At 41.2% G+C, this 21945-nt stretch overlaps 1 protein-coding gene across 3 annotated transcripts in view; it reads right to left on the bottom strand.

The window, feature by feature from the left end:
- Positions 1-21945, bottom strand: part of Herc3 (HECT and RLD domain containing E3 ubiquitin protein ligase 3) — a 99350-nt gene that overhangs the window by 28776 nt on the left and 48629 nt on the right. For all 3 annotated transcript variants that reach the window (XM_041644687.1, XM_041644697.1, XM_041644703.1), the window contains 10 exons: positions 21252-21311; positions 20143-20254; positions 19614-19803; positions 17431-17594; positions 17211-17324; positions 9218-9241; positions 9026-9115; positions 6533-6703; positions 5273-5416; positions 2012-2178 (listed from right to left, as the gene is read on the bottom strand). In XM_041644687.1, the coding sequence (XP_041500621.1) occupies positions 2012-2178; positions 5273-5416; positions 6533-6703; positions 9026-9115; positions 9218-9241; positions 17211-17324; positions 17431-17594; positions 19614-19803; positions 20143-20254; positions 21252-21311 (1236 nt within the window). The remainder of the gene's footprint in view (positions 1-2011; positions 2179-5272; positions 5417-6532; positions 6704-9025; positions 9116-9217; positions 9242-17210; positions 17325-17430; positions 17595-19613; positions 19804-20142; positions 20255-21251; positions 21312-21945) is intronic.

The raw sequence follows: 21945 nt of genomic DNA, 5'->3' as shown, positions 1-21945 counted from the left end.
CTCTGGTTACTGGTTGGGATTTGAGAAGTGAGCTCTCTGTTGTGTTGAAACTTATATATGTTGATAGCTTATGAAATCACTTCAAAACAGGCAAATAATATAGAACTTTCAGAATCGTAAACACAATACACAAATCACAGCTGTAAAGACACAACAGTTAAGACCCATACAAACAATATCCACAAATGAATACACCAGAAAGAGAATCGGATAAACAAATAGCACTGCTTGGTAGGTGTGAGCAGCAGCTTTATACGTGCAGCTGTCTGAAATAAAGTGTTTTTTGTTTTTCTGACACCAGGAGCTAAACCTAGGGTATACCACCACGCTCTGCAAAGACATTTATTTTTTGAGACAACACTGCTTTGAACTGGCTGTGCTGTGCCAGCTAGTTTTAAGATCCTGCTTCTCTTGCCTCAGTCTCCCGTGGACTGAATTCCAGGTGTTCATTACTATGGGCAGCTATGCTTGCTGTTTTGTGGTGCTAGGACTGAACTCTGAGATTCTGCCCCAACTTAAAACTAGCACCTTTTCCCATAAAAAAGAAGCCACTTTTTCCTCTCAAGCCAGCTGTGTGCTGTTTGCTGCCCAAAATCAACACAGAGACACTCAAGAAAAGGGGGAATCTTAGGAGCCAAAAAAAAAGGAAAGTAACAAAAATGTAGCTTGACTACTGCGAGAAGCATTCCAACTGTTTCTCAAAATGCTAAATATGAAATTAGCATATGAATCAGCAATTCTGTCCCTAGGCATATGTCAGAGTAACAAAAGTTATGTCTACACAAAACCTTGCATATAAATGTTCTCAGTAACACTATTCATAATATTTCCAAAGCAGAAGCGCTCCAAGTGCCATCAAATAAAGAATGGAGAAACAAAATGTGATGTATGTGTACAAAGGAATATATACAATGGGCTAGCGTACGGGTATGTCAGAAAACAGAAGGCTACAGTAGAATATTGCCTGCCAGTGTGAAAAATGAAACACTGACTCATGTTATAACAGGACAAGTCTGGAGAACACACCAAGTGAAATAGGCAAACTGAACAACACTGTAAGCATCCCATTTCTTAAAACTATCCAGAGTAGGTAGACATGGCGGCATACAATTTTAGTCCCAGCACTCACGAGGCAATGACTGTGAGTTGGAGGACAGTTTGGTCTGCATAGTGAGTTACACACCAGCCAGGGCTACATAATGGGATCTTGTCTCAAGAATTTGAAAGAGGAAAATCTAAAATAGGCAAGCAAATGGAGGCAGAAGGCAGATTAGTGTTCACCTACGATTAATAATCTGGAGAGCAGGGACAAGATAACCAAGTGCTGGGCTGCTTTTCAGGTGGGGAAACAGTCTAAACGTGACCACAGTGACAGCCACACAACTTTGAATACATTAAAGTCTATACTAAATATTCTTATATGGGTCAGTTGGATGGCATGCAAATTATCAATCACTCTATCAATAAACTTTTTGAAAGGCTCTCATTCCAATAATCTCCCCCACTGTTAACTCTGGACCACGACAAGGCTCAAAGTTTCCTTTGCAGGGGGTACAAGAAAATGAAAGCAAACATTATTCCTAAGGAGTGATGATCCCTCCCTTTTCTTTTTCAAAGGTTTATTTATTTTATGTGTATGGTTGTTTTTGCCTGCATGTTTGTCTGTGTATGGCTGGCGACTGTGGAGGCCAGACGGGAGCATTAGATCCCCTGAAACTAGAGTTACAGATGACTGTGAGCCACCACATGGGTTCTGGGAACTAAACTCACGTCCTCTGAAAAAGCAACCAATGCTCTTAACCACTGAACTGCATCTCCGGTACCAGGTCCCTCTTTTAATTTCCTCTCTTGTCCATACAGTAACACAGGCAATGCTTCAGGTAAGTGCCGTATAATCTACAACACTTTCGCACACCCAAACTAGCAGAAATGTCGTTTTCCACCTGAGATCCCTGCTCGAGGGCAGTAAGGACAGGTCCCCACACCACCGGCATGACCTTTAGCTCTTTACCTTCCTTCAGTTGGTGACAGCTCCTTTAAATCTTCCAAGCCAGGCTTTACGTTCAGCAACTTCTTGTAGAGAGCCAATGGGAAGTGGAGATCCACCACAGTGGAGTTGTAGATCGCCAGACCACAGGTTATGCCAATCAAGTGAAACCAGTTGCGCTCTACAAAACACTGTCAGGGTGTGCACAAATGTATTAGAAAGAGGTAGTGTTATAAGACCTAGAGATACTGTACCGCCTACCCAAAATGTTTCAGGACATTAGAATGAAGCCCATATGTATATTTACGCTCTGAGGCAGAGAAACGTCTCTGATCAAAGTTCGTTACTGTTGCTAGATGCACTGCCAAGCCAAGTGCCTGGAACTCTTCTGATGGACTAGAAACTGCCTGCTGTTATCTCCAGCAGGGCTCTTTAGAGGCCGCTCTGTGATGATGGAACTGTTCTACTCTGTACCACCCCTGACCATAGCCACTGGCTACACGTGTCTACTAAGCACACAGAGTGAATCTCTAAATTATCCGATGTGACTAGCTCCTACCACTGAGGACAATGAAAATCTAAGGAGAAAACTCTAGGAGACCAAAACCCTGAAATTATGGGTTGGATGAAGTAAGAGCCCCTCAAATGCTGGAGGTACTCATGCGTGCTAGATTAGTGCTCCATCATGGAGCCACACCTCAACTCTAGTACTGCATCTAAAGCTTAACTTTCCTGTTGAATACTTTTAAAAAGTCTACGTTATATGTACATATTCAGACACAATCTACCATCATTAAAGAATATATATGTAACTACCAATGCCCAACACAATATAAAACCAATTTCTTTTCTCTCTTTTTAAACTTTTCATTAAAGCATTGTCCTGGTCTTTTGGATAGAATTTGTTAATTGTAATGAATGACCCCATCATGCCATCATACTATTAGGATCATGCCATCACTTCCATTCCACTGACTCTGTGTTTGATCAGAGCAGTTGATGTGGGAGTGTCATATATCAATCTGTCGATTTCATTGGTTAATTAATAAAGAAACTGCTTGGTCTGATAGGTTAGAACATAGGTGGGTGGAGTAAACAGAACAGAATGCTGGGAGGAAGAGGAAGTGAACTCAGACGTCATGCCTCTCCTCTCCAGGGCAGCCGCGATGAAGCTGAATCTTTCCTGGTAAGACTGGTGATACACAGCTTACTAAATATGGGTTAGGCAAGATAAGTCACCACCTCGTGGTGCTACACACATTAATAGAAATGGGCCAAGCAGTGTTTATATGAATACAGTTCGTGTGTTGTTATTTCGGGTAAAGCTAGCCGGTGGCTGGGAGCCGGGCAGCAGGAACGCAGCCCGTTGCTCCTTCTACAAGCAGTCTATCCTGTGTTTCTTGTCTGTGTTGTTGAAACCTGGCCTACGCAGGCCTATAGAGATGTCCAAGCAACGGACACCAATGTTCAGGTCATATTTGATACCAAGACCAGTGTCTTTCTGGATCTCTGTGATGATAAATCTTTCTATTTGTTTGTTTGTTTCAAGACAAGGTTTCTCTGTAGCTTTGGAGCCTGTCCTGTAACTAGCTCTTGTAGACCAATCTGGCCTCGAACTCACAGAGATCCACCTACCTCTGCCTCCCGGAGTGCTGGGATTAAAGGCCTGTGCCACCACCACCCAGTAGATAAATCTTGATTGCTAACCTGGCTGAAATTAACTATGAGAGATACCTCAGGGTGTGTCTATAATGGCATTTCTAGGAAGGATTAGCTGAGAGCAAAGACTGTCCCACAGAGCTGATGGAACCTTTAAGAGTTCTAGGGCAAAAGCAATGCTGCCCTATTGCCTGCCCTTACTCCGTACTGTTGAGTGCATCTGCTGCTGTTGCTGCTAACATCAAACTCCAGCTTCTTTGCGTTCTACTGTAGATTAAAAAGCAGTGGTCTCTAGGAATCTGCCAGGCCTTCCCACCAAACTGGAACTTCTAAAGCTTTCAGTCTCAAGGATGGAGTAGCTGTTTTAGCATATAGACATGCAATGTTGACTACCCAGTCTAAAAAACCTTTTATATAATATATATTCATCTTATTGGTTCTGGTCCTCTAAAGAACCCTGACTTATGCAATCCCCATGCCAAAGTTTCCAGTATCTGAGGGCTGCTTCTTCTTAATTCATTCTCTGGCATTTGTGATGTGGGATTCCCCTCTGTATGCTATAAATATGTTTTATTACCAGTGGTTAATAAAGAAGCTGCTTTGGCCTACGGCAGAGCAGAAAATAGGTGGGTGGGAAAACTAAACTGAATGCAAGGAGAAAGAAGGCAGAGTCAGGCAGATACCATGTAGTTGCCAAAGTAGAAAGATGCCAGAACCTTACTGGTAAGCCACAGCCTCATGGTGTTACATAGATTAATAGAAATAGGTTAATTTAAAATATAAAAGCTATCAAGAAATATGCCTGAGCCATTGGTCAAACAGTGTTGTAATTATTAGTTTTTGTGCAATTATTCGGGTCAGGGTGACGGGAAACAAAAAAGCAGTCTCTTTACACATCTGCAATCCAGGATTTCTTCTGCCTTGGCCCACAGACCATACAATAGGTGTTATTCTTTTCATTTATCTCAATGCTCAAAAAAACCCTTCAATACATCTAGCACTAGAAAACACTAGGATCTGGCCTGGGAGCTACTCCAAGATCTGACTGATCAAGTCAGTGTGCATCCACACTACTCATACGTAGAGTTCCATGTGGGTTCCCTTTCTTACCCTGATTCTGTGCTATGACAGAGAACAGGAAGAGCTAAACTAATCTTTTATAGTTATTTTATTCTGTTAATTGTATGGGTGTTTTGCCTGTTTGCATGTTTATGTATACATGCATACTTGGTGCCTGAGAATGCCAGAGGGGGCACACCCAAGAACTGGAGTTACAGAGGATTGTGAAGCACCATGTGGATGTCTAGAATCATAACTGGATCCTACTAAGAGCAGCCAGTGCTTTTAACCACTGAGCCATCTCTTCTACCCTTAAGCCTACTTTCTTTATCACACTGTTCCTTTTGCCCTTTGTAGATACTATGGCCTGGATCTCACCTACTAGAAATGCCACTGGAGCTCATGGATAATACACTATAAGTCTTAAAAGCAAGTCCAGCTTGAAGGCTGGACATGTTAGGCATTTTAGTGGTTAATTTTGCAATACTAGAAACCAAGAGGCTAGTCTGACAACAAACAGGAAGTCTAGCACAAACAGGGTACTCAATTGTGACATTATGAACTTACTGTATCTGAAAACCACAAGAGATGTGACTCTTGATAGTAGGTGAACATCCCATAAATGGGATTCAAAAGTTCTTTTAACAGCAAAAGAAAGAACTCCTTTGTAACACCACCAGCATCTACTGCTTCTTCCCCATCGAAGATCACCTGGGAACATAAAAACACAATGAATACTTCAAGGAAAGCAATGTTCAGCCAAAGATGCAGCTATACTACCAAGCAAGAGCACCATCTCAATAACAAACTGTAAGCAGCGGCTGTGCGTAATAAAAGCCGGAAGTTCTAGGGAGAACAACCAGATAGACCGGTAGAATTTTTCAGGGCTTTTTTAAAGTTTTTTTTTTTGTGTGTGTGTGTGTGTGTGGTTCTAGTAGTTGAACAGGAGCTGCACACATGCGAAGCAAATGCTCTTTCCCTGGGACACACACAAGTGAATCACATGCTTTCCCACTGAGCTACACGTCTAGTCCTAGTTACACGTTATTCTGAGATAAAATCTATCCAGATTGTCAGGAATGGCTGTGACCTTCCCACTCTCCAACTCCGGCCTCCTGATGAGCAGAGATTAGAGTCGTGAGCATGTGTCCTTGTTAGGACATTTTGGAGAAGGTAACAATGTGAGATAATCGGTTCAACCTGTTGCAGACTGTGGTTCTGAAACCAGCATTTATGAGGTGACTTGCAACTGAGATAGAAGTCATTTCATTTTAAACATCTTCAAGTAATTTATTATCTATTCCTCAGGGTACCTGCTGTAAAGTTTCACACAGAGCCTAGAGTACAGTAAGCAGTCTCATGCACTAATGCACAGTCTATGGGAAGCGATATTTTGTCAGTAATCACATATCGCTAATCTTGCCTACTAGTAGGCCAACAGCTTCGTAGATGATTTCACCTTTTCATCTCTCCATTTATCATTCTGTCTCTTAAATTCTAGACATCCTAATCTTCCTTGGTGAGGTCTGAATCGCCGTATTTTGTCAAAGTTATATAACGTCATATGTATCTTACATGACTGTTTTTGATAATCTAGAACAGGCACACTACAGACAGCAGAAGCAGAGCCCAAGAATCTCTCAACAACCACTGGCATTTGGTCTGATAGTCCAATGAAATGCTCTTTTTAGTGATTGGACAAAAGGAGGTGATTAGATTCTTGTAAGAAGGTTGAAACCAACGATGAGTGGCTGCCCTCTCTACTCAGTGAGATCTTTGCTGTCATGTGCTCATAAGGGCACAAGAGGGAACACTGAAGGGGCTCACTTTGAGAGGTTTCTTCAGATCAATGTCAGAATGGATGCTCAGCTCTCTCAGGGCATCTCCAACAAGGTGGTTCCTGCGGACATGAAGGACCAGGAAGGGGCTTCTGGCCAGCAGAGGCTCCAGGGTAAGAAGCATGAAGACATTCTGCAGGTTGGCTCCGTTGACTGCCACCTGGAATAGAACAACCGAATTATTTTGAGTATAGTGCACGGCCTGGAGAGTCTCTGAACCAGAGATGGCTGACTGCCTTTCCATTTTTTCCTTTTCTTTCACAGGCCACATAAATCTTTCTAATATGGACTCAACAAGATTAGATGAAATAGTTTATGAGTCATATGATCAAATTAACTAGGCCCAATAAAGTGATTTCAACTCATTAAGAATAAAGTAACAATAGACTTGAAGAATCATTCTCAAAATAGCAGAAAAAGGAACCAACAGCCACTGTCAACAGTGTCCATTTCACTAGAACACCTTCAACTCAACAATATCATAGCTAGATTCATATGAAAGCAGATATACATATAAGCAGACACAAAACTGAAGAAAGAGAAAAAGAAATGGAGAGACAGAAAGACAAATAAAGACATGTCCATTAACAGGAGGGCTTAGTAGATCTGAATTGCTAATTCACTAATGTCTCTATATGCATTCAAATAAAATAAATTATATTTTATAATAAAATACACAGTAAATTAAACTATTAAACAAATCTTTTTGGATTCATTAAAGACCACCAATTTCCATGATTATTCCCTTTTGCTCAGCAAATTGTGGCCCCACAGTCTAGGGCCTGGTTTTGCATAACTCTTGTGCTAATAACGGTTTTCTATCATTTTAAATGTTTGAGGGGTAATATTTAGAATATAAAAAGTTATATAAAATTCAAGTTTTTAAATATACATAAAGTTTTGCTTTTATTTGGGGTTCTTTGGTGTTCTTAGGTTTGTTTACCTCCATGTTTCTGAGGCTGTCATCTACAAAAGAGTTAAATGGTTCTTAATGGAGACATGGTTCACAAAGCCTCAAGTGTTTACTAACTGGCAGAAACAGAAATAGCTAGCACTCCAAGTCTACATAAATATACATTGAATATAACATTACTGAACCTGGCATCGTGGTACACACCTATAATCTTAGCAACAGGGGCCTAGAAAAAGGCCAAGATTTCAAAGTAAGCTTGACTACACACTGGCCTGGAAACTAGCCTAGAAAGAAACTCAACACAGGAGGTAAAAAGAAATATGGGGGAGAAAGAATAAAAAACTACCCCAGAAGATAGACAGAATTGACAGGGAAAACCAACCATTCTCCCAAAAGCAATACAGAGAATCAATATAACCTATATTAAAATTATTTTTCAGAATCACATTTTATTTTCTATAATACAGTTTGCATATTGCATATTAAATAACCCTATAACTGTATGATTTGACATAGTTTGTGCAGAAGAATGAAGAAAGATATTTCAGATTACCAAAATATACCCACATAGCTACAGACTCCTCACTTTAGACAAAGATGTCAAAAACATACATTAGAAAAGACACAGCCTATTCAAATGTTATTGGGAAAGTTAGATTATTCACACACAAAAAAAAAAAGAAAAAAAAACCCTAGATCTGAATTGCTCATCCCTATACAAAAATCAACTCAAAATAGATCAAAGTAACTTTAACATAAGACTTGAAAAATACTAGAGGAAAGGTAGGTTAAAAAAATACTTCAAAATGGAGACACTACCAACAGCTTTCACAAAAAATAACTAAGCATTAACTGATAGAACTGCATGAAAAAGGCTTTCACACAGCAAAGCAACAACCAGCCGACAGCAAAGGGACTAGGGGCATGGCTCTGGTTAAGAGCATGGGTTGTTCTTCCAGGGGACCCATGTTTAATACCCAGCATCTGCTTGACTCCAGTCCCAGAGGATCTGATACGCTCTTCTGGTCTCATTGGGCACCATGCATGCATGTGGTACAGAGACACACATCCAGGCAAATACTCATATATACATAAAATTAAAATAAATAAAACCTTAAAAAATAGCTGAAAGAAATGGGAGAAAATTCCTTGTCAACTATACATTCCACAGGAATATCTTATACTAGTCTTTTTTGGTTGCTGTTTGTTATTTATTTGTTTCTTTCTTTATTTGACATAAACTAGAGTCACCTGGGAAGAGGGAGCCTCAACTGCAATAGCTTCTATCATATTGGCTATGGCCATGTCTGGAGCATTTTGATTAAAGATAGATGTGGGGCAGACCCTGCCTACTGCGGATGGTACCATCCTTGGGCAGGTGGTCCTGGGTCTTTACTACAAACCAGTGAGCAGTGTGTCTCCATGATCTCTGTTCCAGTTCCTGCTAGGAGTTCCTGCCCTGACTTTCCTCGGTGAATAGACGGTGACCTGAGAGTTGTAGACACATAAAATAACTGGATGTGAACAACGACAAGAAGTCAAAGGAGGAAATGACCCTGAAAACGCTACCTGCATCTGTAACTCCGCATCGGTCTGCAGCATTTTGGTCTTGGCTCGGGCATCAAAGACGAAAGGGTAGGCACAAAGGGTTACAGTATCCTAGAAGAAAACATGTCATTGGTATTGTTACAGAACTCTACAGAGAACACTGGAGATACATCAGTATGTTAAAAAAAAAAAAAAAGGAAAAGCACCAATTACCTGCATGATGGATGGTCTAGCCTTCTGTGCAAAAAACAAAAAGAAAATACTCTTACTTGAATTATAAAAGCATAATTTTAACCCCCCAAATAGAAACTATATTATAACAAATCTTTTTACATTATCTGGTTTTTCAGCCATCAACCTAGTAATGTTTCAATAGTTGACAATGTTTTGATAAGAAAAAAAAGATGTTTGGATGAACACAGACTCAAAAAAAAAAAGAGCAAAAATATTAAAAGCAAAAATTCTTAAAAACATAAAAAGATTTTCAAGGTCATTTACTGAGTCTTCATAATTCAGAGAATTGATTGAATTCTCTCTGTAAGAAATGGAGCTCCAGCTGGCAGAGTGGCACATGCCTAGCAGCTGTGCGGAGAAGGCCAGCTGAAGGCCAGCCTGGACTACCTGGCAAATGTGAGGATAACACGTGGATTCCAGATGAGGGCCGCTTAGCCTGCAGTAGCAGTAACACTTTCTCTGTCTCCTGCACACATGCTTAGAAAAGCAAACAGTAATACTCACACTAGGTAAATATTTTGCCCATAAAAGCTGCTCTATGAATTTGAGGCTGATCCTATGATTTTCATTGTGAGAAAAGTTATAGTACACAAATTCAGCCACAAATGAGTGCATGTAACAGGTACATGACAGTTTTTATGTCAGGAAAAATAAGGAAAACTTCTGGGGGAAAAAAATGTGTCATTTGTGGAGATCAGGCTGTACACTGCACTGAATTCCTCCACCTGGTAGGCAACAGTGCCTTTCCCGTTGCGTCTTGCCTAGGGGAGTCCATTTCACAAAGCACTGGCTGGCTTCAATCTGAGTGTAAACACAAGGCGGGAAGACAATGAAGCTGCAATTTACGTGCAAGTACATGCCACCACCTGTCTGGCACAGACCATAAAGTGTAGACTGATAAATGACTTATATAAGTAGACAACATCTAACAACACAGGTTATTAGCACGAGCACATCGTGGAATAAAACCATATGCACAAAACCAGGCCCTAGAACTTATCTAACATGACAGACCAACAAAAGTACAGTGTATTTACCTGGGCCCCACAGAAAGGTTATCTAATAATACAGTGTACGGTCCCACTCACTGAGCAAGCACCCTGTGAAAGCTCTAAGGGACACGCAGGCAGAGAGCTACCAGCTATTCCTGGGGCTTCGGCTCAGCTCAGCCAGGGCCCATTTTGAGTTGCTCTCTGTCCATCCAATCATCTGTCCATCTGTCTGTTTACCCCTCTATCTGGACCAGGCCCTGTGCCTCACTCTGATGATCCCACAGCCCTTCAGCTGGGCTTGCTGCTATGACTTATTCTTGGGTCTCAGTTCTGCTGGCCTCCAGTAGCAATCCAGATGGGTTCATACAGTCCTCTGACCTGAAGGCCTCTGAGCTCTGTGACTTCTTGAACTCTTTTGTAGCCATTATGTAACTTGCATGAAAACTGTGTAAAACATAATCTGGGATTTCACAAGTAATACTACTAATGAAGACTAGAGGGAAAAAAAATCTTGTAATTTGCTAATGGTCAGCTATCATGTGATAGCTAGCTCCTTTGGTCAATTTACAATCTTCAGAAAGGCAGACCTTTGGATATATTGGTAATGGTGTCAAAAGGGAAAATGACCCACCCTGGAAGTAGGTCATCATTCTTTGGGGGTGAGGTCCTACCAGGATAAAAAAAAAAAAAAGAGAGAATGTCAGACTAGGGGTACAGCTCAGCTAGTAGAGTGCAGACTTGCACATATAAAGCCTTGAGTTTGATGCCCAGCACTACATAGACACTATGGTGGTGCCTGCTTACAGTCCTGGCACTCAGCGGTAGATACAGCAGGGGTGCATAGGAGCTCAAGGTCATTCTCTGATACACACTGAGTTCCAGGCCAGCCTGGATACATACAAAGACCCTATCTCAAAAGAGAGAGAGATCTATGACTGAACTCCTGAAAGATGCGGTGGACCCTGCTGCTCCAGCTGCCTTCCTTGGCCACCATGATGGACTGCATCTCTGAACTCTAAGTTGCTTTTTTCAGGCATTCAGTCACAGCGATGTGGAAAATAACCAATAAATGTGAATTTACTGTTATTCAATAAACCAATATGCTGGTAAAACACAAACATATCCATCTATATTTCCAGTGTGGTATGTTCATGACAGTTATGTAATAAATATTAGTAACAGATACACAAAAGCCAGCAATAAAGAGCATCTTCATCTGCAACAGTTGTCAAAAGAAAAACAATGAACAAATTATCCATGCTTAGAGATATACTGCTGTTGCTTTAATGTCTCCTAGAATGTCCTGTGTTCTTAAATGATTTTCTAAGCGAAATAAAACCACACTCTTATTGTATGCTATCACCCAATTTACACCTATCTGTTAATAACTGCACGGGTGGCTGTAAACGTTCAGCTGTGCAAGCACAGTGAGAAAAGAAAAGGATTTTGCCTGGGAGGTACTGTGTTTACTAAGGAAAAAGCCAATACTTCCCTAGCTTGCTGCATGAAGATGACTGAACAGCAGCAAGAGAAGGAGCTGAGTCATCCCTGAAGGCCTGCGAGAGGCTTAATCTAGGCCTGGTAGCTGCAGTCCTTATCTACAAGGCTGGCACATTTATTTGGGTGGAGGGGAGACACACTAGCTTACCACACTCAGTCCCTGAACGTCCTAAGCATTTGACTGACTACAATGTTTTCTAATTAATGTGTATATTTAATTTGGTTTATGTACATAATATGAATAAGAACTACACTTCCTTTTGTGTTTATGCATATTTAACTGAACCATATAACAGCAATAATAACTAAAACCCATTCTATTGACCCTTTGGAACTATATTCCTTTAGGGATCTTAGAGCGCTTCTCTGCACTGAGAAACACCAGAGAGACGATTCCAGCCCTGAGAACCAAGTCTGGAACACAGAAGCAGGTCTCACACTCAGGATAATACAGCAAACTATTTTGAGTTTACCATTGAATTGATCACCTCTTACAAGGCTGTTTATCCTGGGCTACCCATTTGCCGAAATGAGTCTCACAAACATAAGGTTCCACAGTACTAGTACAGTATTTCAAGGTCTCTGCCTGCAGCAGATTGCATTTATGGCATAAACTCATTTTTTCAAAGCCTATGAGACAGCAAGATGCCACGATTTATCAGATCTTGTCTCCGAAGGCCTTCTGCAAACCACTGAATGCCGCACTAGCACTGCCCTCTACGGGAGCCTGCAGAGACATCCAGACATTCACTCTGTATGCCTTTTAGTTTGCAAATGAGGACTGCGGCACATTATCAGCAAATAAAATAATCCACTATTGCTTCCTCTTAAAATGAACAAAATCAGGCACTGCAGAACCATCCCTGGCAGTGCTTTACTCATCGAGGCAGATAACATAGGACTGTGTTCCATTCTAGCAACTAGCCAAGGTAATGACATGCGTAGGTGTTCAAGAGCTACTTGTGAAAAACAGTCCCTGAAGGCTCCTTCCAAGCACGGCGGAAGCCCCGCATAACTCTCAGGCCTAAAGAAATTAACTTACCCGACTAAGGCCAAAAGCAGCAGATCAAAATTGGAAATTTAATCCAGTTCTTTCTTTCTTCCTTCCTTCCTTCCTTCCTTCCTTCCTTCCTTCCTTTCTTTTTGATAAAGTATTACTATATAGTTCCACTCACTCTGTGAACCAGGCAGGTCTTGAACTCACAAAGATCTAGCTGCCCCTGCCTTCCAAAGTGCTGGAATTAAAGGTGTGTTCTACCACACCAGTAGAGGGCGTGAGTGCTCACAGATAAGCACTGGAGAAACCAGAAATGTTATTAATGACCTGGTGACCTTTGCTACCTATAGAGCCAGACCACACCCAAATCCCTAGACCTTCATCTTTAATTTGCTTCCCAATCAAGAAAACCCATCCTTAGGGGAGACGTCCCGTGTACTTTATAGCCTGCTGACTTGTATGCCATCTTGGTTAGAGACCACACCAAATCCTAGGCCCTTAGCTATTGAACCCATCTTCATGGTCACATGTACTTTGCTAGTGTTTCGATGCAATCATGCCTTAAACTTACCATGCACATGATACTGAGATAATTGTTACCAGGGGACCTTTTTTCCAAAATTGTACTGTACTTAAGTGTGTCTAAAACAAAGTGCCCTGGTGTCAGACTACATAAGTTTGAAGCAGCCCAGCTAACCCGTGCTGAACTGAGCTTCTTTGTTGCCTCTCCACAGTTCACTTCTTTGCAGGGAATAGCATTTGCAGGGACCTCCCACAGGACCCCTAGACAGTCCTTCTAGAAAGGACCATGTGCTTTGTCTTCTCCACTGTGCTAGTACCAGGTTAAGTATTAATACAGCAAACCAATTATTCACTATTTTTATTTTAAAGTAATTAAAATAAAAATTATATGAAATGCCATTAGTATTTAAATCAATACTTCAAGACATCAAGAAACAAGTTTCAATTTCTAATTACACTGTGCCTTCTACAATAGAAAAATTTCTACAGAAAGAATAAAAAGTCACACACTAACTTCAGTTAATCTTCTATCTTGTAGCAATGGCTTTATTTACCAAAGAGGAGATGAAGACTAAGATCCGGTAGGACGTCTGTTTATAACACCTGTGCTTATCACAGAGAGAAACTGGTAAAACCGGTCACTTCGGCACGTCTACTCAGACACTGTGGTCATGGCCATTGATATTCTAATAATAACAGTTAAGGAAATGAGAAGAGCTGAATGTCAGGCACGCCACTCTAGAGAAAAACTGTCCTTGGGCCTCTGTGTTCTACCTGCGGATGAGTAATCACCGGAAATAACTCATTCAGACTCATTTCTGTCGCTAACATTTTCTAACTCACAAACTGACCTTTCACAATCTCTAAATTAAGTAGGACTAGAGTCCACTGACGCTCCCATGTCGAAATTTCAATATCTACTCTTTTAAAACTTTTCTATTGAAAAGTATTTTGTTTTTCTTTTTCTTTTTTTTTTTTTTTTTTTTTGGTTTTTCGAGACAGGGTTTCTCTGTGGTTTTGGAGCCTGTCCTGGAACTAGTTCTTGTAGACCAGGCTGGTCTCAAACTCACAGAGATCCGCCTGTCTCTGCCTCCCAAGTGCTGGGATTAAAGGCGTGTGCCACCACCGCCCGGCAGTATTTTGTTTTTCAAAACAAAAACAAAACCTTACAAAAAATACCAGTGTCCCAATTTTTAAACTTTCCATGAGAAAAAATATTTCTACCATTACTTTGATCATCTATCACCTGATAAAGAAAACTACCTTGGCTATTTAGTTAAATATACTTATGGAAATACTTTTCCTTGGAGTTGGCCACAAAACAGCTCAAAAACCATACAGGGAAACTGCCCCACCCTGACAGTGGTGATGAATCTGTGAAAGTGGCAAAGGACTGGCCTCAGAAGCATCTCTTACACCAGCTGCACTAAAGAGAAGGCCCAAACGACCACCTGTTCTCTGGCATTTCGATGTACACAAATCCTAAAACCCTCCATTATCCAGGCCCGCTGCGACTGCTGAGCAATTCCTACCATGTCTAGGGGCTAGCAAACTGGAATCCACAGTACCTCGAGGCTATGTCAAACATTATCAGAGTTGAGTTAGGGATGTAGGACATCCTAATACAAGCCATTTTCAAGAAGAGGTGGTTGCAAGGTCTGGGCAGATCATGTAAGAAGAGAGAAAACAATGACTAGCAAATGATCCCCAACACCAGGGGTAAATCAGTGGCGATGGTGGTACATAAAAAGTCTTATCTAAAAGATGTTCTTCCAGGCTGGAGAGATGGCTCAGAGGCTAGGGGCACTGGTTGCACTTACAAAGGTCCTGAGTTCAATTCCCAGCAACCACATGGTGGCTCACAACCATCTGTAATGAGATCTGGTGCCCTCTTCTGGCCTGCAGGGACATATGAAGGCAGACCACTGTATACTTAATAAATAAATTAATAATTTAAAAAAAGATGTTCTTCCACCCAGACATCTGGTGACTCCTAGAAGGCAGCTGTGTGCTAGATCTTCCAAAATCCAAGAAATGCTGCAAATTTATCTATCAATGTCCAGATATCTAATTTGTGACTCAAAAAAATAAGTATATAATATAAAGTATAACATCTTCACTATTTTCAAATGTATTAATAAGCAGTATTAAAAACATTTGCATGCTAGCTAACCAATCGCAGAGGAAACAGGACATGGTGAAGGATAGGTAAAGTCATGAGCCATGTGGCAATATGGAGATTAATAGAAACGGGTTAATTTAAGTTGTAAGAGCTAGTTAGTTAGAATCCTGAGCTATTGGCTGAGCATTTATAAGCGATACAAGCCTCAAAGTAGCAATTTGGAAGCAGCTGCTGGGGTGGGAAAACTCGGTCTATACACTGGTGACACAGTTCATTAGTTAGGAGCTGAATGAAGTCCTGAGTTGGATACCCAACAAGGCATAAAGAACAGGTGTGGAAGCACATACTAGTAATTCCAGAACTTGGGAAGAGGTGGGGAGGCAAGACAACTAAGGTCATCTTTGGTTATACAATAAATCTGAAGCTAGTCTGGGATACATGAGATTTTATCTCTGAAACCAAACAAGGGAGTGGAGAGATGGCTCAGCAGTTAATAGCACTGGCTGCTCTTGCAGAGGACCCTGGTTCAACTCTCAGGAATCATATGGCAATTCACAGCAGTCTATAATTCCATTTCCAGATCGAATGCCCTTGCCTGGCTGCAGGCACCAGGCATGAACATGGTGCACAAACATACATGCAGATAAAACACTCAAGCACCAACACTTAAGATAAAATACTACAAAAACAGAACAAAAATAACCCCTGAAATGTTCACCCTGTTATACAACAGAATTCTAGAACCATCACATCTTATTAAACTGGAGCCTAAAATGCATTTAAAAACAACTCGCACTTCCCATTGTCAGCAGACCACCTCTGCCAACCATCAATCCACTGCTTTTATCAATTTGACCACTTTAGATATTTTGATCTTCCTTCCTTCCCTTCTTCCTTTTTAATGTAGTACTGGGATCATACCTGAGCCCTGAGCATGCTAAGCACACACTTCACCACTAAGTTATATCCTAGCCCCAGATGATGCTTAGGGTTACCTTAAATAATTCCAAGTTTCAACAATGTAAATGTGAATTGAAAGGCAGGTGTGACAACAGCATTAAAGCCAAAGACAAGGTATATGGGTTGTCAGAGACCAGCTTCAACAAGGTTACTACTAACCACAGTAGGGGCCTGGGGATTAGAAAAATAAGTCAAGAAAACAAAGATACGAGTGAAAATAATAAAACAGAAGCATAGAATAGTACCAGGAGGGAGGTTTAGTGAATACTGAAAACCACCCGTGTTTAATTTCCATTTGCTTAAATACCCCAACCTCAAAAGGTAGGAGTAAGATAAAAAAAACTGCATTACCATGATACAAGGAAATGAACAGACCAGTTGAAGATTACAGGCTACCTGCTTAGTTAAACATTCTGTTGCTAGAACAAGACAGGTACACTACATCAAAACATTCTGTAGGCAAAGCACTTCCTGAATGGAATCCATTGTTATCTCCCTATGGGAATAAGAACTTAGTTGGACCCTTAGATTTTTGTTTGAGGTGGAAACAGATCTACTTCTCTATATGTGAAATACAAGGTCTGGATATTAGCCACACCTGTTGACAATAACCTTGAGAGCGTAGAACTCTCTGCTCTAAATCTAGGTGGGACCTTTGTCAGAAGGAATAGAATTAAGTTCCAACTCTCTGACCTTTGGTCGTGGTGGAATGGCAACAACTCTGAGCAAGCTGAAACTCTCTGACCTTCAGACAAGGTGGAAATAGGCTCACATTTTTGATCCTCCAAAATGGGCCAAGTTTACATTTTAAAAACAAACAAAAAATACAAAGACACAAAAAGGCCAGAGCTTTAAAATATGTTTTACATGAACTCTTACCATTCCTGCTTGATGTAAAAACCACATGAGGTAGTCTTCCTGAATGTCCACCAGACTGGAGATCTCGGGGATGTAAAAGGAGTCATACTCCACATGCTTCACTCTAAGATTTACCTGCCCAAAGCAGAAGATAAGAACAAGTGAAACCAGAGAAGTGAGAAGTCAGAGAGAGGCCCGCAGGACACGTCCTCCTACACGTCCCCCCACCCCCGAGGGCTACCTTGTATAATTTCTTCAGCAGCTTCAGGGCTGCAGTCACGTAATTGTTGAAGACCACGGGGATGAGGAATGTCTTCCGTCCCCTCAGCAGATAAAGGACTGCACTTTTATAGAGGTTCACCAGCTTCAAGAAGTATTTTGGGCATGCCTGAGACCACCAGTTATCTTAAGAAAGAAATAAGACATGTTTTAACACAAAACCTCAGGCAAGTGTTCTTATGTCTTCTTCCTGACAGCTAAAGCTCCTACAGCTAGAAGATAAATATTAGTCTACAATACAGTTTCCCAAAACTGATTTTAAGAAAGAACCATTGGAACATGTCTGGAGAAAACAGTTGTTCAAGAAATCCTAAACTTATAACACCTTTATTTCCCTGTTCCTCCTTCTCCCCCACCACCATCTCCCCCTTCCTTTTTCTATCTTAAATGACTTTTATGCTTGCTTGTTTGTTTGTTCGTTTCAGACTCATGCTGAAGGTTAGTCTGAAAAAGTTCGTGCCAAGGCTGGGTGGGGTCCAGTCACACGCTCTGGACGGCAGGATGCTGGCCGCACCTACTGCAGCAGCATTCATGTGCCCTGGTCCTTCCAGCACCCCTCTCACCACTCCTGACATTCTGTACCAGGAGTGCAAGGGACACCTCAGTTTCGGGGGAAGAGAGAAACCACTCCTTCCTGTTATGAGACATAATTAATGTTTAAAAGAGCCGTGACATATATTCTCTCCAGGTGATACTTTCTCATATCCAACCAAGCAGGATTTTATCACTAGATTTTTCAGAAATGACCTTAACCACACTGGAATCCATAAGGTTTTCTTACTTAAAATATTTCACTAAAAATTAAAGCGGAGGCGGGCGGAGCTGCTGAGGAGACAGCTCAGTGTTAAGAGCACTGACTACTCTTCCAGACCCAGGTTTTATTCCTAATACCTACACTGCTGCACACAACCATCTGAAATTCCAGTTCCAGGGGATTGATGCCCTCTTCTGGCCTCTACGGCACCAGGCAGGAACATGGTACACAGACATACATGCAGGCAAAATATCCATAAACATAAAATAAAACTTTAAAAAGCTAAAGTGGGGAAAGGACAAAAAAATGGACAAACTATAGATAGCTGTTAGATTTGTGTGCAGACATCTATTGTGTTCACTCTACTTTGAGAATTTCTCTTAAATTTGAACTATAAGATGTTAGAAATAAATTAATTACAGAATTAAATAATCCTATTCAGTTTTGTTATCTGACCTGGAAAAATAAAAAGAAAAATTAAAAAGCCAAAGCTTTAAAAAGTCTGATAAAATGTCTTAAAAACTGCTATCCCTCTATTTTACATTTATTAGAAACATCTAAGAAAACACGCTCTGAACAGCCCCTGATCTTGGAAAGTATTAAGTCCTAATGTATTACTAAGCCATTCATTATGACTTCTGGATTCATCTCTTGTGTGAAGGTGGAAGCAATGGGGAAGCCAGAGGCAGGTCTGTTTGCTCGAGGGAAAGTCATACTCCAGGGCCGTCTGAACCACAGAAGCTACCAAGCCGCGACAAACACCTGAAAAAATTACCAAGGGAAGGAAAAAAAGTAAAAGGCCAGGTGACAGGTTTCTGCACCGGATCACTAAAAACGTCTCGGGCGCTACTCCAGCAGAGACCCTCTCCAGCTCGCTGAGGAACGGAAGGTTCTTATCTCAGCAAAGTGTCCGAGCCTGCAAAAATCAGTGTGGACTCAACTGTCCTAAAAAAGAAAAACAAAACAAACATTCCGTAAGTCCTCACCGGGTCACTCTGTCTCTCCTTTCTTGGAGATCTCTGCATCCCAAAAGCCGTCCATTTGGTCCCACCCCCTAAAGCCAGTACTGCAGATGGATAGACAGACAGATAATAATATTCAAGGCATTACAACTGCAAGCAGATGTGTGTGGGGGGATATGTTAATGATGAATAACCTAACATTATAAATACCTCAAAATTGGGATTAATTTGTCATGAATCATTTCAAGTTGAGATAAATAACAGTTCAGTTCACCCAAACTGCAAACAGGGTTAGCTAGAAATCAACAGCAAAGAAAGAATTACATGGTAAAGCCATTAAATAGAGGGTTAGTGCTCAGTCCAAAGAGTCAGCTGACAAGACAAAGTATGGAAGTCCAAAACCAGCAGTATTAAATTTGATGAATTTACCTAATACTTTGCTAGGATTTGTATCCAGCCGAAGAATGGCCATCGCCAGGGGAATAGTGAGCGTTATGTAATACTTGGAATCCTGAAGCAGGGGAAACTCCGGTAGTATTAAATAGATTCTCATCGCTTCCACATCTGGGGGTGAACTTGACAACTGGGGGATGAGGCAACTTTCAAAGCTGTTTAGTATCTGTAAGAAAGAAAAAAGAAGTGTGAGAAATGTAAACGTATCTGAGACTTAAATAACTCGCCTCCAAATTCCTAAGTCATCTGATGAACTCACAAGTCTTGCTTACTCAGTGGGCACTGGGCAAGGAGAAGGTGCCAGGCTCTGGTTCAGACTCCCGGCTTCCCTCCCAGAGATCTGGTACTTTGGAGAGGTAAGCAAAAGATAGCCCAGCGCCCAACACCAGCATATTCACAAGATTAAGGCTTGTACGAGACTCTGCCGTTTCACCTTGCTGTCCCTTTTACCGTCAGAGCTGAACTCTTGTGTGTTGATGGTGTTTTATAAGCGCGAGCGACACACCTGTTCCAGAATCATGGCGTGCTGAGAGTGCATTAGCTTCTCAAACAAAACCCGAGTGGAGTTCAGGTCAATCCCGGGGATCTGGGGGCTGGTCTTAAAATGCTCATCAATTCTAAACAAAAAAACAAAAATCCATATGTAATAAAAGAAAATAAAGAGCAAACAAACACTGATAAAAAACTGTAAGTAGTTAATTAGCTTATCCATTCTCAGTGAGTTTAAACGTGATCCAGTAGACAAAATACTACAGAACACTAATTTGGGAGAAAAAAAAAAAAAACAGCAGAATGAGTCTAACAGCACTTTTACTTGCCCGGGTTTGGTTTGCACTCCCCCAAGAAGTGAGGATGGACTCGCTACCCCCAATCCTCGCTCAAAACCTACTGTCAGATGATTACTACCAGAGAAAGGAGGCTTTTCGTTAATAGTGTGGTCCCTGGTAGCTCAACCCAATCATGCTCCAGGAATGCCCCATCTCCGCGTGTATATAGGCAGCACGAATTGGGCGAGTGAGTGGGTGGGGACAGGGGTAGATCTGGAAGGAGTGGGGGAGATGCGGGGGGCGGGGGTTAATATGACCAACATACATTGTACACTTGTATAAAATTTTCAAAGAATTAATTTAAATGTATTAAAGAAAACTTTGACTAATCAAACGTTGAGAGACTGGGGAAAAATCACACAGAGTACTGAAGTCTAACTGCTATACTTAAAATATTTTTTGATTGTGTATATTAATTATACATGGTACTCTTTTACAAGGGACAATTTCATATAAGCATACGCTGTGCATTGAAATGCCCACTCCATCCACCTCCCTCTGCCCGCCCCCTAACCACTCTTGCTAGTCCCCTTCAAAGTTATAATATGCATTTTGACTCTTTGCTTAATGGAATGTGTAGAAGGCATGTAGATCTGCCAGTGGGGGTGAGTAAACACGGCCACCCTGGGGTCCTCTAATTCATCATTAGTGGACATTTCAATTGTATGCAAATGTCAGCTTTCCCCCTTCAACTAAAACCAAATACTATTCGAAAGAAGGGTTTCCAAGCCTTTGGTAAGTATTTACATGATACATGGGTTTGTGAGCTTCTATCTAGGTCACTTACTTTTTTTCCAGAAAACTTCCATTCCAACAAGCTGCCGAAGACAGTATCTGAACGACGCCGCTATGTAAGACAGAAAGGGGAGAGATGTCTTTCAGAATTACAAATCAGTACTTATAAAAGCATCTGCAGCAAGTCAGTCATCTGATTAGCCAGGCCCTTAGGCCATGAGGGCAGCTTCACTCCTCTAGCAGGTGCACACCCGATTTAGAGAACAGGGTTTCGCCTGCATTTCGACAAGAACAAGGGTCCCACAGGTTGTAGATTTCTTCTAAAAGTGTCAAAACCTGTAATAGAAAAGTTGTTTCTAACAAAAAACTTGGACATTCTCTTACCACCATTTCTAAAACAACAAGAACAATGAAATAAAACAAAAAGTGAGCTGTTATTTCCCAAGTACATTACTTAATAAATACCGGGCCATGTCTTCCTAGTCTACTGACCATCCGAGAAAGACGAGTAAAGACTTACTCCTATTGCCTAAATTCTGCAGAACCTGTAGCAGTGCCTGCTTTCTGAGGACCCAGGACTGCCACGGAAGACAAGGGGTGGAACAAGTAAATGACTAGGAGGAGACTTTGATGGTTTAAATAGGAACAGTCCCCATAGACTCATGTGTAGGGCTGCTTGGCCACTATTAAGGAGGTGTGGCCTTGTTGGAAGAAGTGTGTCACTGTGAGAGTAAACTCTGAGGTCT

The sequence above is a fragment of the Microtus oregoni genome, unplaced genomic scaffold, assembly GCF_018167655.1.
Source record: "Microtus oregoni isolate MIOR12 unplaced genomic scaffold, Mior012 000002F_ref0000024, whole genome shotgun sequence".
NCBI classification, from domain to species: Eukaryota; Metazoa; Chordata; class Mammalia; order Rodentia; family Cricetidae; genus Microtus; species Microtus oregoni.
Note: the sequence above shows the minus strand (reverse complement) of the source record. Positions and strands in the feature narration are given on the sequence as shown.